The 12,752-nt window shown below is 41.0% G+C and overlaps 2 protein-coding genes across 7 annotated transcripts in view; one reads left to right on the top strand and one right to left on the bottom strand.

The window, feature by feature from the left end:
* Positions 1 to 10,970, top strand: part of LOC110978509 (uncharacterized) — a 35,290-nt gene extending 24,320 nt beyond the window's left edge. For 5 of the 6 annotated variants that reach the window (XM_087143879.1, XM_087143881.1, XM_087143882.1 and 2 more), the window contains one exon: positions 19 to 3,929. In XM_087143879.1, the coding sequence (XP_087000005.1) occupies positions 19 to 171 (153 nt within the window). In that variant the 3' untranslated portion in view covers positions 172 to 3,929. Of the gene's footprint in view, positions 1 to 18; positions 3,930 to 9,254 lie in introns of those variants that run through there. The other variant, XM_087143878.1, reaches the window with a different exon arrangement.
* On the bottom strand, positions 3,508 to 12,689 carry eif2b2 (eukaryotic translation initiation factor 2B subunit beta). Its single transcript, XM_022233567.2, has 12 exons — positions 12,645 to 12,689; positions 9,885 to 9,973; positions 9,275 to 9,481; positions 8,424 to 8,475; positions 7,721 to 7,780; positions 7,394 to 7,540; positions 6,901 to 6,960; positions 6,562 to 6,695; positions 6,334 to 6,394; positions 5,931 to 5,990; positions 5,632 to 5,768; positions 3,508 to 4,852 (listed from the first exon to the last, which is right to left on the bottom strand). Exons 2-12 carry the CDS (start codon positions 9,935 to 9,937, stop codon positions 4,771 to 4,773), a joined length of 1,053 nt encoding a protein of 350 aa, XP_022089259.1. The 5' UTR covers positions 9,938 to 9,973; positions 12,645 to 12,689; the 3' UTR covers positions 3,508 to 4,770.
* Between the last annotated feature and the right edge of the window lie 63 nt (positions 12,690 to 12,752).

Raw genomic sequence — 12,752 nt, forward strand, 5'->3', positions numbered from 1 at the left:
GTCTCTTTGTTCGGGCAGGTTGGCTACGAGGCTGGGTCAAAAGGCGAGCTCCTGCCACCAGTTTACATGAATGAACTGGACAACGAGCTGATACCGGTCTTGCACAGTGCCGTGTCGCAGCACGAGGGGGGACCGGTCATCATGGAGCTGGTGTTCTACATCATTGAGTGACCCCTGACCCCACGACGGGTACGTATGCGTTGGCTCTTTATGCTGCGTATAGTTATCTCTATGCTAATTTGTAATTTATGGTAATCATACACAGAGGGGCGATAAGGGTTGAAACAATCGCTTTGTTTTGTGACAGTTTTTCTTCACATGCTGCGAAAAAGCATTCTTCACAGATCCAGGACATTTTGATTTTAAATATATATATTCTGTAAACAGCCATTTTTTTCTCCCATGGAAAGTGTCACTTTCAGTTATTTTCATATCCTTGGAGCAAAAAATTACGGTTAATTTTATCGTCTGTAGGTATTGGAGGTATTTTTAGTTTACATCTCACACTCACTGGAAACTGCACACTTGTGAAAGGCCACCGTGACATTGAAAGAATGAGTGTTCAGCAAATTGGAATCATTTTATACAACTTTAATACGGTGTTTTGTTTGAAAAGATGCGGTTCTGACATTTCTTCAGTGCTTCATTTAAAGTATTTGAAAATTCGGCAGTGGTACTTACGCGTATGTGCGTCATACGCATCACACGCTTGCACATTTTCCCATGTTATTCAGATACAGGCAAGAATTGTGAAGTCAATTTATCTTCTGTTTTTCATTAAGATATTTTTCATGAAATTGTCGCAAGCACTTGCTCCTCGATCTGCATGCTTGCAGCTAGTGATGTGCGATATGTGATAGGTTATCTCGTTATTTGAAATTGACTTTTCAGAGGACTTTCTCTCTTGAGTTGTTTGAAATCACATCCACATGATGACTAATGTGATGATTTCAACCTTTTTTCTTAATATTCAGGTTTCAGTTTACCAAGTGCACCATTTTCACATAACGGTAGCAATGTGTATATAGACTTTCATTGATAATCATTGTAACAAATATTACTTTTGTTGCTCAAACTTAACATTCATGCACACTGTTATTTAGCATATATTTCTGTGATCTCATGCAAAACACAAATATGTACATGTTTTATATTATGTAATTTCAAGTGTAATTTTTTATACTGAATCTTAACCCCTTCACGCCGGGGCTCTTTTGACCGTGACTGCTGGGCTGTGGTGTGTCCAATATGCAAAGCTTGTTCCAGCAGCAGGCCCCATTGAACCAGCAGCTGCATGGTGAATAGACTGTATGTGTGACATGCACTAATCCTCACACAAAGTCGCGGCTGTGGATGGCTCCCGGTATAAAGGGATGAATAGCATTTTTTAAACTCCATTAACAGCAGTTTTGAAATGATGCAAGCGTAGAGTATTGAAATTTTTGTAGAATTATTATGGGAGAGACACACAAGGATGTTATGCACATTTTTGAAACTCCACAACACAGAATTATTTTGTTTCTTCCCTGGGTTGAAGTCGCTTAAGCACTGGGCTTGCTTGAAGTCATTAGGAATGCAGAGACCTTATCACAGATTGTCTGAGATCCATGTCGTAACACGTACATGCATCTAGTCTGAGGAGCTGTTAAAAACAAAACAAATGGAGCTTCCACATGCGTCAGTTTCAGTGTGGAGGTTGATATCAGGTGAGAGAATCAGTCATCGATACTATGAGCCCTTGCTGGTTATTAGTGACAATATCCCATGGGTGTCACAGATATCAGTTCAGACCAAGACTTCAAATTCCATCACTTCTGCCAATCAATTTCATGCAATGTCACATTGGATCACGGTCTCAATTTTTGTCGGTAATCACCTGTAAGGTACAGAGACATGAACTTCAAATGCAGTCTACGTTGTTTTGGCTTAACAGTTTTGTTTTGCTTCTACACGCACATAGCAAGTTTGCCTTCATGTCGGCTTGTGCCTGGCAACACGTGTAAATGGCACTGAATATGTTTATTTTACTTACATATAGGCACTCACTCGTACTAAATCATGTATGTTTGCGTTTAACAACAGGTTCGTACTCAACCAAGGTGTAAAGTATCATTTTCTGGCCAATCGCACTTTGAGGGAGGTTGATAACTAGCACTGTTATTAAGATCTGTGACAAGCAAAGACATCCCCTTTGACAAATCTTCACAGAATCAGTTTAGGTGACGACAAACTTCGACAAGGATGAATTGAAGCAAATATTAACATTGTAGTCCAAGTCCTTTGACAGCTAACTGCCGGTGGCGTTGTGCGGATTTTTATACCAAGGCAGCGTGCTAAATGCAAATGATTGTATGGCCGTTGTTATACAGTGAGTAAAGTTTAGAGGGTGACGAAAAAGTAGGTTTCCTTTTTTTTTTACATACCCATAATGTAATTGAATAAAAGAAAGTACATAGAAATTACAACTATAAAATCCCTTTGGTTTTATATTTGCTGGCACATTCCACTGGGAACAAGGGTTGATAAATTGTAGATAAGAATGTAGCTGAGCGTATTTTTGATTGAGATCTAGCAAAACTGAAGTTGTTAATCATGTGCAATCATACGCCTACCTGTAGGCTTGCAGGAGAGTAGTTTTTATTTTGGGGTTTTTTTAAAACCATTTTGGGCCATCTACTAGAATCATTCATGTGCATCTTGGAAATTAGGCATACCCAGTTTGCAAGAGGTCATGTTTCATTTTGTCCGTGCTCAAAGGTACTCCACGAATTTTCTAGCATTGAAATGATGTAGTCTCAGCAGAGAATGAGGAGCGTTGTACATACGTGTACAGCATACAATAATTGTGGACTGCATTCTTAAACCGTATGCTTCAGATAGCCCTTACAGTCCCAAATCCTCCGATTTCAGTATGAGTTTCCATACACCGTAGGGGGTTAGGGTTAATGTGTAAACCCTGCAGTCCCCCTTCCTAATGAGCCAGGTGGGTTTTCAAAAAGGCCAGGCCTTTCAAGAACAAAGCACACATGCTAGTTGGCATACTGCGGTACTGATAGGGCAGAGCTGGGGTGTGTATTATTGCTGATCTTGAATGACCTTGGACATGCTTTATTTTGGGCATGCACTGTTGGAATACTGGCTTACTGTCTGTCTTGCACAACAGTCCAATTTCATGGCACTGCTTAATAAGTTAGCAGGAAAGTTGTGCTTTCCTGTGGCAGAAATTTTTGCTCACTGTAAGCACTATTCCATGGCAGTGCTTGGCTTGGTTGTGCTTATGCTTGCACTTTCAGTAGGGATTTCCATTATTTTGTCACTTTGTTAAGCAAATTTTTCCCCCAAGGTAAGCGTGCCTTTCATTGTGCTTACAGCTTACAGGCCCAGTTCTGACATTTTAGCATTTTCATCAGACATGTCAGACTTCTTTAGTTTGTTGCATGCCTTTAAAGTGACAGGTTTGTAATTTGGTGAACCCATCAGTGCTGATTATGCGCGTGGGGCAAACTAGACGACTGCCATGTAAATTTAATGAGAAATGATCATTGAGCATTTGAAATACACATAATAATATAAGAACAAGATAGCAAGGAATTTTCAGAATAATTCGGTGAAACAAATGATGAAACAATGCATCTTCTTTGTATACATCAAATAGTTGCAATGATACATTATGGCATTTTTAACATGAAATAGTGATAAATCACTTGGAGGTGTTCTGACTGTCAACCAGTAACCAAGTATTATATGTAACTGTTGTTAAGAGAAGTAGAACAAATTGGCTATTTTTGTCCCCTTTTATACCTCAAATTATGTCAATACTGACCAATTATACTAAACCAATTTTTGTAAAGTGGTAATCTGTGAATAAACTGTACTGGAACTTCAGAAAGTGCCTTACAATAAACCATCTATGTAAGTCCCCTTGTCAAGTTCGCTTTGTATTATTATTGGCATTTTTATTCAGTTATCTAACCTTTTGGTGCACCCCCCTCACAAAGGAGAATTCACCATGATGTTAACATTAGATTTTGTTTTGGAAGTATATAAGAAGTTGGGGTGCAAGTCCATGGCTTTGCCAACCACAGAATCCAACCACTTGTATGTTTGTAATCACCATTCTGTGCCTAAATCTCCAGCACAGAAATGTTGTGCTACCGAAGCAAGAGTCCTTACTAACCGGTACATGCATATCCTGTAAACACAGAATTCTCTACAGTAAGCAGGGATATATCCAGTCGTTTTAAGCAGGGTGCGCTCAAACAAAAGAGATGAGCCCATTTGAGAATGCCTGATGGGAATGCCTCATTGGTCAAGGACACTGGCCACTATGTTTGGAGTCGCTTAAATCCCACAGTGCTTGGGAAGTCTCACTGGCACTTGCCTCTGAGGCTTGTGAAACAATATCAACTCGCCTTTGGGAGGCTTGTGAAACACGATATCAACTCATCTTTGGGAGGCTCACAGTGGAAATATTTCAGGGCATGACCTAGTGTTGCCCGTAGGATGGTTGTCCACTTGTGTCCATCCAATTATGGCATACAGAGAGGCAAGAAGGGTCAAGACAGCTGATGCATTAAACATCCATCCATTTGGCTGTGAAAGTTCTCAGATGACTTTGTTGTTTCCAGTCAGTACTCCAGATTCACGACCCATTCAGGCTAGCTGAAGACAGAGTGGGGGAACCAGGCCAGGCAATATAAGATGTTCAAGGATGTTCACACTTGCCTGCTGTCAGTTTCATGGAGTTCTGGATGATACGAAGACCAGCCACTAACAAGTGGTGAGGTTATGATCATCGGGATGGTACAACTCGCTGAGTAACCGGTAGACGTAAGATGGTGCGTTGCCACCTCTGCAAAGGGAAGGAAACAAGTTCCCTTGAATGGTGTGATTTTGGAGGGTTTTGTGGGGTTAAGGAAGGTAAAGCTCAGCCACTACCACTTAACATGGGGCTTGAGGTTCCTTGAGATTTGAAGTACGAAGCATTAGTTTCCTAAGGTTGAAGGATTTTGGAGGATTCAGGAAGACTTTGTTTCGAAAAAAAAGCAAGGGTTCAGAACTGTTTGTAAGAACTACTCTTCAGAAGCATTAGTTTCCTAAGGTTGAAGGATTTTGGAGGATTCAGGAAGACTTTGTTTCGAAAAAAAAGCAAGGGTTCAGAACTGTTTGTAAGAACTACTCTTCAATGAAGACGGGCAACATCTCTATTAAAATAGAGACTGTTAGCAAAGGGTGTCCTCTTTAGTTCATGTACAGAACCAATACAACCATACTCCATATTGTGATTAGAGATCCGATCAGATTATCATTTATTATCCAAAACTGGGGAAATTCACTTGGCCTTCACAAAAGACAAATTACAAACAGGAAAGCTAAAATGATGGCAAATTAAAAATACACTCATCAGACTAAATTAAAACCCTACTTCTATGGATACATAAGTATAGATTTTTCATCGAATATCCTGATCAACATTCAACATAGATACACTCGAGGTTGAGTTGAATGCTCCAATTTGTAAACACTCAAAGCAGTTCAGTCATCTGAAAAAGCATTAGACCAGTCTAACAGCAGATGAGTCACTTCTTACAAGTTACAACAAGCCCCAAGGAAAATGTATTTTGAGCTTACATGTTGGACAGATAGAGGGTGACTAGCTCTGGTGGGACGTAGTCAAACACGGGATTGTGTATCTGCACCTTGGAGAGGACGTCGCCCTCGGCAAACCTCATCACATCTTGGGGCGACTCAAACTTATTGAAGCCGTCCTGCAAGACAAGAAACAAGGCAGATACTGAAACAGCTGGATGCCTCCCGTAGTGTATGCTCAGGTTAAACCCATCTGGCTTCTTGAATGCGTGGTAAACGTAGCATCATTTACGTCTATGACATGTTGATGTTTCTAATCATGTTTTTAGGTAGTGACTTACCTGATCATATGAGCATAGATGTTGAGGCGACAGCTTGAACATTGGAGCGCAAACGATTAGCTGAAACATGACCACATTGCAATGAGAGTCAGTAAACCGAGAACATTCCCGACACTAAACTGGCTTCTCATACATGTTGGGAAGGAGCTGGCTTGAAGTCAATACCTACAGCCAACATCAGTCGGGTTGGTCACCTCTTCAGGCTGGGTTTTATGTCCACATGTGGATGGGGCCTTCTCTGATTGCATGGAGATTTTACTCAGAATTACCTCTGAAACAGTACCTGCTTTTCACTATCTCCTGTGTACAGGATTCTTCAGGCTTAAAAGCTATGGTGTCTAGAATTCTTTTGAGGAATCCTTGGTTTTCATACCGGACATGCTTGAAAATAGTATCTACTCACAGGGACCGAGTGGTGCTTGGCCGCCAGTGCTAATGCATAGCTCCCGCTCACAGCTTTCAACCTTAGAGGCAAAGAGAAAGCAGAAAGTGTATGCAGTCTGTAATGGATTCAAAAATCAAGTCTATGGACATACAAGACTGGACATATGGAGACTTTTCGCAAATTGTGTAGTGTCCAATTCCCAGACAGATTATGACAACGAAAACCTTGAGCAATGCCTATAATTACCCGCCATTGGCCATGACTGTGTGAGTACCAATGATGACCTTGTTGACCCTTGACATGATGGCAAAGACGGCTGAGTCGGTGATGACCGTCGTTTGTATCTTCTCTTCGGCCAGCCTTGTTGCCAATTTCTGACCCTTAATTGTCAAATACACAGTATTTGAATCATTAAATCTGGCCGCAGTTTTTGCTTGGAGGCTTTCACTCAAACATGGTCCAATATATCAATGGAACTTACTGGAAAATGGAAAAAACACACAAAAACAAAGAGACCAATGACAACAAATGAACAGACAAAATGAATCTGGCTTGCTAACTGTTCAGTGCTTCCAACAGACGAACCTGATAGGATGGTGCTCCTTCAGCGACTATCACATGAAACTTGCGTTTCCGAGCTGCATTCTAATGTCAATGAGAAAAAGCTATGATAAAACACATCAATCACAAGATTTAAGCACACCAAGAGTTTTGATGTTAAATTTTATCCAGAAACCCTTCGGTGATACAAGACACTTGTATTCCTAGATAAAGTGTTTAGTGGTGATGTAAACGTTTTCAGGTTTTTTACTTCAAGATAATCTGATTTCCAGAGGTGTGCAGGTATTCCAGGTACGAGACAAAGTGAACCTTCCATCTAAAAGATTTGTTTCACTGCAGTATGCAGCTATTTATAGTCTGGTAATTTCTGTCAATTTAAAATTCAAGTGGAAATTTATTTTCCCATTTGACGTGATATCAGTACAAACTTATGTCTTTGTGGTTCAGGCTTGTTAGTGAGTTGTATTCAACCTGAAATGCATGTTTAAAAGTGAATCGTGAAAATTGGAAAGCCTACCAGCAGGAATGCTTGTACTGTGCGCGATTTGCCCATGGTCATGATGACTTCGTTGGAGTGGATGTGCTCCAGTGCTTGCATGGCAATGTTGTCGGCGCTGCTCTCGAGTTCCGTGAACAGCTCGTTGATACTCTCAATGACGCGCACCTGGAAAGTAAGCGTGGACTAGTGGTAACGACTGCAGTTTGAATAACCTTGTGTAGGGCAACAGAAATGCCGTATTTGCAGTCAATTTGCTCCTCGCTCGAGTGGTGTTGTGGGGCAGTCCAGCAAGCTGCTGATATAAATGTACACTCAATGACAGGTTGGCATTATCATAACGTATACCTTGAGGCTGGGAGTTGGGATGCTGAAGTCATCAACTTGACCTTCAGCCACCAGCATTTTCTGTCATAAAATGAGAGAAATAACTTCAAATACTTCATGAAAACAGCTAATTCCCCCCAAAAAACTTAATGACTAATTTAAAATACCTAAACCAATAAAAAAAATCATCTTGTTGACCCAGAAAGGTCATTTATTCTAAGACATCTCGCACCTGTGCATGACATCAATTGTACCTCCTCTTTTACTAAGACCAGAAACTTGGAGCCTGCCCCATGAACAATAACACTTTCTGAATTTTGTGCTACCAAATCCCTCAAAATCTTCCAAAACACGACGTAGCAATTTTTGACTGATTTTGGGAAAATGTTACGGCAAATGGCTAGAGGAAAAAAGAAAACAACATTGACACTGATGCAGTGGTCAAGTACTGTTCTGGAGAAATGGCTCGTGGAGAATTCTTCCACACCTTGACCTTATGGTTTCGTCACCTTTACTGCAGTTCAATACTGCTCTCGCTACACATAGCACACAAGTTATCTACCTGTGTTTCAAACCAGCCACCTGACCCCAACAAATTCGGTTGAGTGGTTGAGCGTCTGCGCAAGTCTAGCATTTATGTCAATACAGATCATATTCCATCATGCTGAAGGAGCGCATAAACATTTACAAAAATGCATGTGTATATTTAAAAGTCTTGACTCACATGCAACGACTCCTGTTGGTCGGCAGAATCCACGCTCTGCCCCTTGATTATTCTGACGGGGTAATGAAATCAGGTTAGTGATCGATCAAGAAAAGACCCACAGTGCAGATCCATGTTGTCTCAGTGTGTGAGGAATCCATCCGACTAATGCTTGAGAGCAGGCTAATTGTTATTCATCAACAACGAGGCACTGGTTATCTGCCCTGAGTTGAATGCGCCCTCAAGGGCAAAGGAGAAACAGGCTCGTGGGAAGTTTTTCAACTGAGCTCATGCATGTGCCCAGTGCACGCGCGAAAACCATGCATTTCATTTTAAATTGGTTGTGCCTTGCTCAATTTGGCCAGTGACAAATGCACTGACGTGCTCCACAGTGAGTACCCTCCAAAGGACTGAAGTTTACATGTAAAAGCACGCCCTCTTTTAGTCCCGCTTGGGGCGGAGAGACAAATCCTGCCGGCAGAATTGGAAGTAACTTCTGCAATGGCACCATGCTTGCACATAGGCTGTAAGGGCATGTTAATTGAGGGCTTGCATGGCTGCCATCTTGGAGGCCCGTGCTTTTATTCCACAGGGCATGCAAAAAGGAATGTTCCCTATGGAAGAAAAGAACTGCCCTACAAGATGGCTACTATGCAAAGCATCTGTAGGTATTTAAGTAAAAGGGTGCAGCAACTGGCCAAATTACACACATGCTCCTAAAATTTAATATCACACACACTGAGCAATACATGTACCAATGTGGTGGTGGTTTCTCTGCACGGAAAACCAACAACGAAAACGTCCTCCAGGCAGAAAAATTTGTTAAGGGTGCTTTTTTGTATTTTCTCCAAGGGTGGGTTCATCACACTCACGCAGCGAATTCTTCCCGGATGATCTTGATGACCCGCCGGACCATGTTGCCCACGGCCGACTCAGCTGGCTGAGCCCCCATCATCCTCAGCCCTTCCTGCCGGATGCGGGCCATCAGCTCGGCCGCGCTGCCCCACCGTGTCTGGGCGATGACCCGACGGAGAAGGGACAGGGTCTGGTGGGCCACGTCATAGGAACCTTTTACCCTTCTATTAAAACAAGATAAAAGAAACAGAAGAAAGTACAAAATTTACAATTTGAAGAGTGATTATTATTGAATATTGGCAGAACCTTCTTGGTTGGGTGGGGTAGGTGGAGATAAGGGAAAGGGTAAGTTATGGGGGAGAGGTCAGATTAAAATAGGGTTAATTTTTTATATTGGGTGTTTTGCCATGCACTGACATACATTTACAAACTCTGTAGGTTCATTATTGTCTGAAGGCTTGTGAAAAACCCACAAGCTTGCTCGGGTTCGGCAAAGAAGTGCATATGCAGTATTTATCAGGAAAAATAGATTTGACATCACACTGGTTTTCATGATGACTGTTGAAAATGACAGAACGCTGAATAAACATGAATAAAGAAACAACTGCAATCCCAACACTGACTCACCCCTTCTTAAGATCTGATATGAAGACATTAATTCTCTCAGTCAGATCTGTCATGGTGGATTCGTCTCGGCTTGAAACGATGTTAACAATCTGAAATTTGAGAGTCAAGATGGCTGATTAATATTGAAGTGTTCACTTATCAAAGCCTTTGCACAGCTATACACCTTTGATCATGGTGGGATGGATCAAATCCTATTTTTTAAAGTGGCTTCCTTTCACCCTACCAGGATAAATCTTCCCAGCCATCTCCAGCTTGGTTTCTATCGATACCTCACTGCCAAAATTGCAGCTCATTGCAGCTGAAGAAGTATACTCGGTTCCTATATCATCGCAGTAACTCTATTATCGCGGTATCCGAAATTTTGAATTTTGCGTTCCCAGTGAGTTCCCAATCGGCAACACTCGCCCAGGTATTCAATAATTTATGGCCTGATAAGTTTTATTAAAACAGAGAGAGACATTCTGCATATTTTCATAAGCTTTGATAATTTTTAACAAAAGATGCACTTTTTTCTGAAATTTGTTAATTCTCCTTGACTGTGTCTGTCATTACCTACTGTCTTTCTCTTTAACAGTTATTTCTGACGCCACCCTGCCCTTGGATATCCGTTGCTGGGTTCCCATATGTCAGTTTCAAAATGACAAAAGTGTCTAAAAGTTCATTTTAACTGCCAAAACGCCCCGCTTTTTTTGGAGTCAAAATAACGGCTTCTGCGCTGAAAAACATTTTGCATGCGTAAAGCGTGTCGCTTTTTTTTGCTTTTCTTATACAACTTGAAGAATTTGCAATGGATATTTAGAATTTGTAACATAAATTTTGAATAAAATAGTTCAGGTCTAATGAGATGGTTATAATTCTCGGGGAAAATAAGAACTCAGAAGGAAGACATTTTTAACAATAGTTTCAGACATTGACAAAAAAATGAGTCCACCAGAAAAAATGAAGTTTGCAACACCAACATGAATAATTATTCCTTGGGCAAAACACCAATCTAAATAATAAGATAAATGTCAAAGTTGTAGCTACATTTAAGATTGGAGTAAACAAGTTCTGGTGAAATAAAAGAAGTCATTTCTTTCCAGATTACTAAGTGTAAGGTGATGCAGTGCAATTGTTCCCATCGTGTTCTCTTAGCGTTTGGCATCTATAAGGAAGAGACTGGAAATATGGAGTCAATTACAGGTAAAATGGAACATTATCACAAAATGAGGCTATTTTGTTTTTCTCTGAAAACAAAATCATTCTTTATATCTTTATTTATTCATAAACAAAGTGCTTTAAAGGCCATCGTTGAAACCATTCCTGGATACCGCGATAATAGAAACTCCATCTTCACTTGCATACGGTGCACACACAAAGTTTCTGAGCTATCATACAGGAAAATAAATAAACGAAACACAAACGAATTTTTATGAATAAAGTTAAAAATCAAGAGTTAAATAACAGCACGGATAGGAAGGCGAGCAAGCAATCTTTATTTCAATCGGGAAATGTGATGACTACCGCGATAAAAGAGTAACCCATCCTACATGTACACTGTAGTTGTTGCTACCAAAGCTCAAGCAGTTTTTTCGCTTCCCTAGTTAGTCTATAAAGTGCTGCCTCCCGTTTGCCCTTGTACCTAATACAGACCAACATGGCCATCCACAGTTTTATTTTTTTAATACATCATTAATAAAAATTAAATTAGTAAAACAATCATGTTGATCTTTCTGTAACCTCCCCAGTAGCGTAAAGCTGTGTTAGCGGCTCATGATGACCAAGAATGACCAGCAAGTATTGGGGGGAGAGGCTTGCCACTCCCTCCCCCCTACCCCCAATAAATTGGGTTTCACAGGATCTGTGCATTTTTCCAGTGCTAGCCCACGAAATTTCCCAGTATTTTACAGTCAAAGTTAACTGAAAATCTGTGCCATTTCTTTTTTTTTTATTTTTTGTTAATCCCTTCTCGACGGGAATTTCTTTCTGAAAGCCAACTCCAAGAATTCCAGCCTTGCTTCACCACGAAGGCCACCTGCCAAACCGCAAATTCTCAGTTTGTGGCCCAGCATGCTCTGCACGCTTTGAATTACACAGTGAAAAGGTTGATTGTTCGGTGGCATGGGGCTCTACTCAAGCTTCCACATTCCTGTTGCCTCTTTTCAAAGTGGAGACTTTTGTGAAGCTGGTGACTATGATGCAAATTCGGTCTTTTCATTTCCGGGCTACACACAAAGACCAAATACACAAGAGCCAGGGTCTGCCTTCTTTCACCGTGTTCGCTCGAGCGTGGGCCAAGAATAATAGCTGAAAAGTGGGCTGAGGATCTCAATTTTTTACGGCGTGTTGTAACGCATCCCGGCATGAAGGGGTTAATAGGAAAAAGGCAAGGCTTTCTTTTTGGAATTGGACATGTTGGAGAAAAACAAGTTTATGAAAAAAGTTGTTTCTCTCTCTCATAAAACTAAAGCCCAGCAGTACAGGGTGAAAATTTGGTCTCTATTCATTTAGGCTAACCATGCCGACGTTTATGCTCGAACTTCACTCGGTGGCCTACACGTACAGAGCGCATGGAGTGTGTTCCTGCAAAATGCTCAGCCCGCCCGTCGCCGTATGGTACCCAGCGGGGACACACGACCACCAATTAGCGATACAGGGCATGGCAAGCAACAGAGCTCATCCCTGCTCATAGGAACTTCATAAGCTATAAGTTCCAAGTCTTCGTCTTTGTGCGAGTCTTTGTCTTTTGCAAAAAAATATGTGAACGGAAATTATACTCACTTTTTCCGGCGTGAAATCACTGATAATCTCTATAATGTAATAATAGAAAACTTAGAGATCATTGTGTGAAATGCACAAACAGCACTGTTGACCAAACGACACAAATTA

This window comes from Acanthaster planci, linkage group LG12, assembly GCF_054643075.1.
Source record: "Acanthaster planci isolate LZ-2023a linkage group LG12, COTS_SCS, whole genome shotgun sequence".
Lineage (NCBI taxonomy): Eukaryota > Metazoa > Echinodermata > Asteroidea > Valvatida > Acanthasteridae > Acanthaster > Acanthaster planci.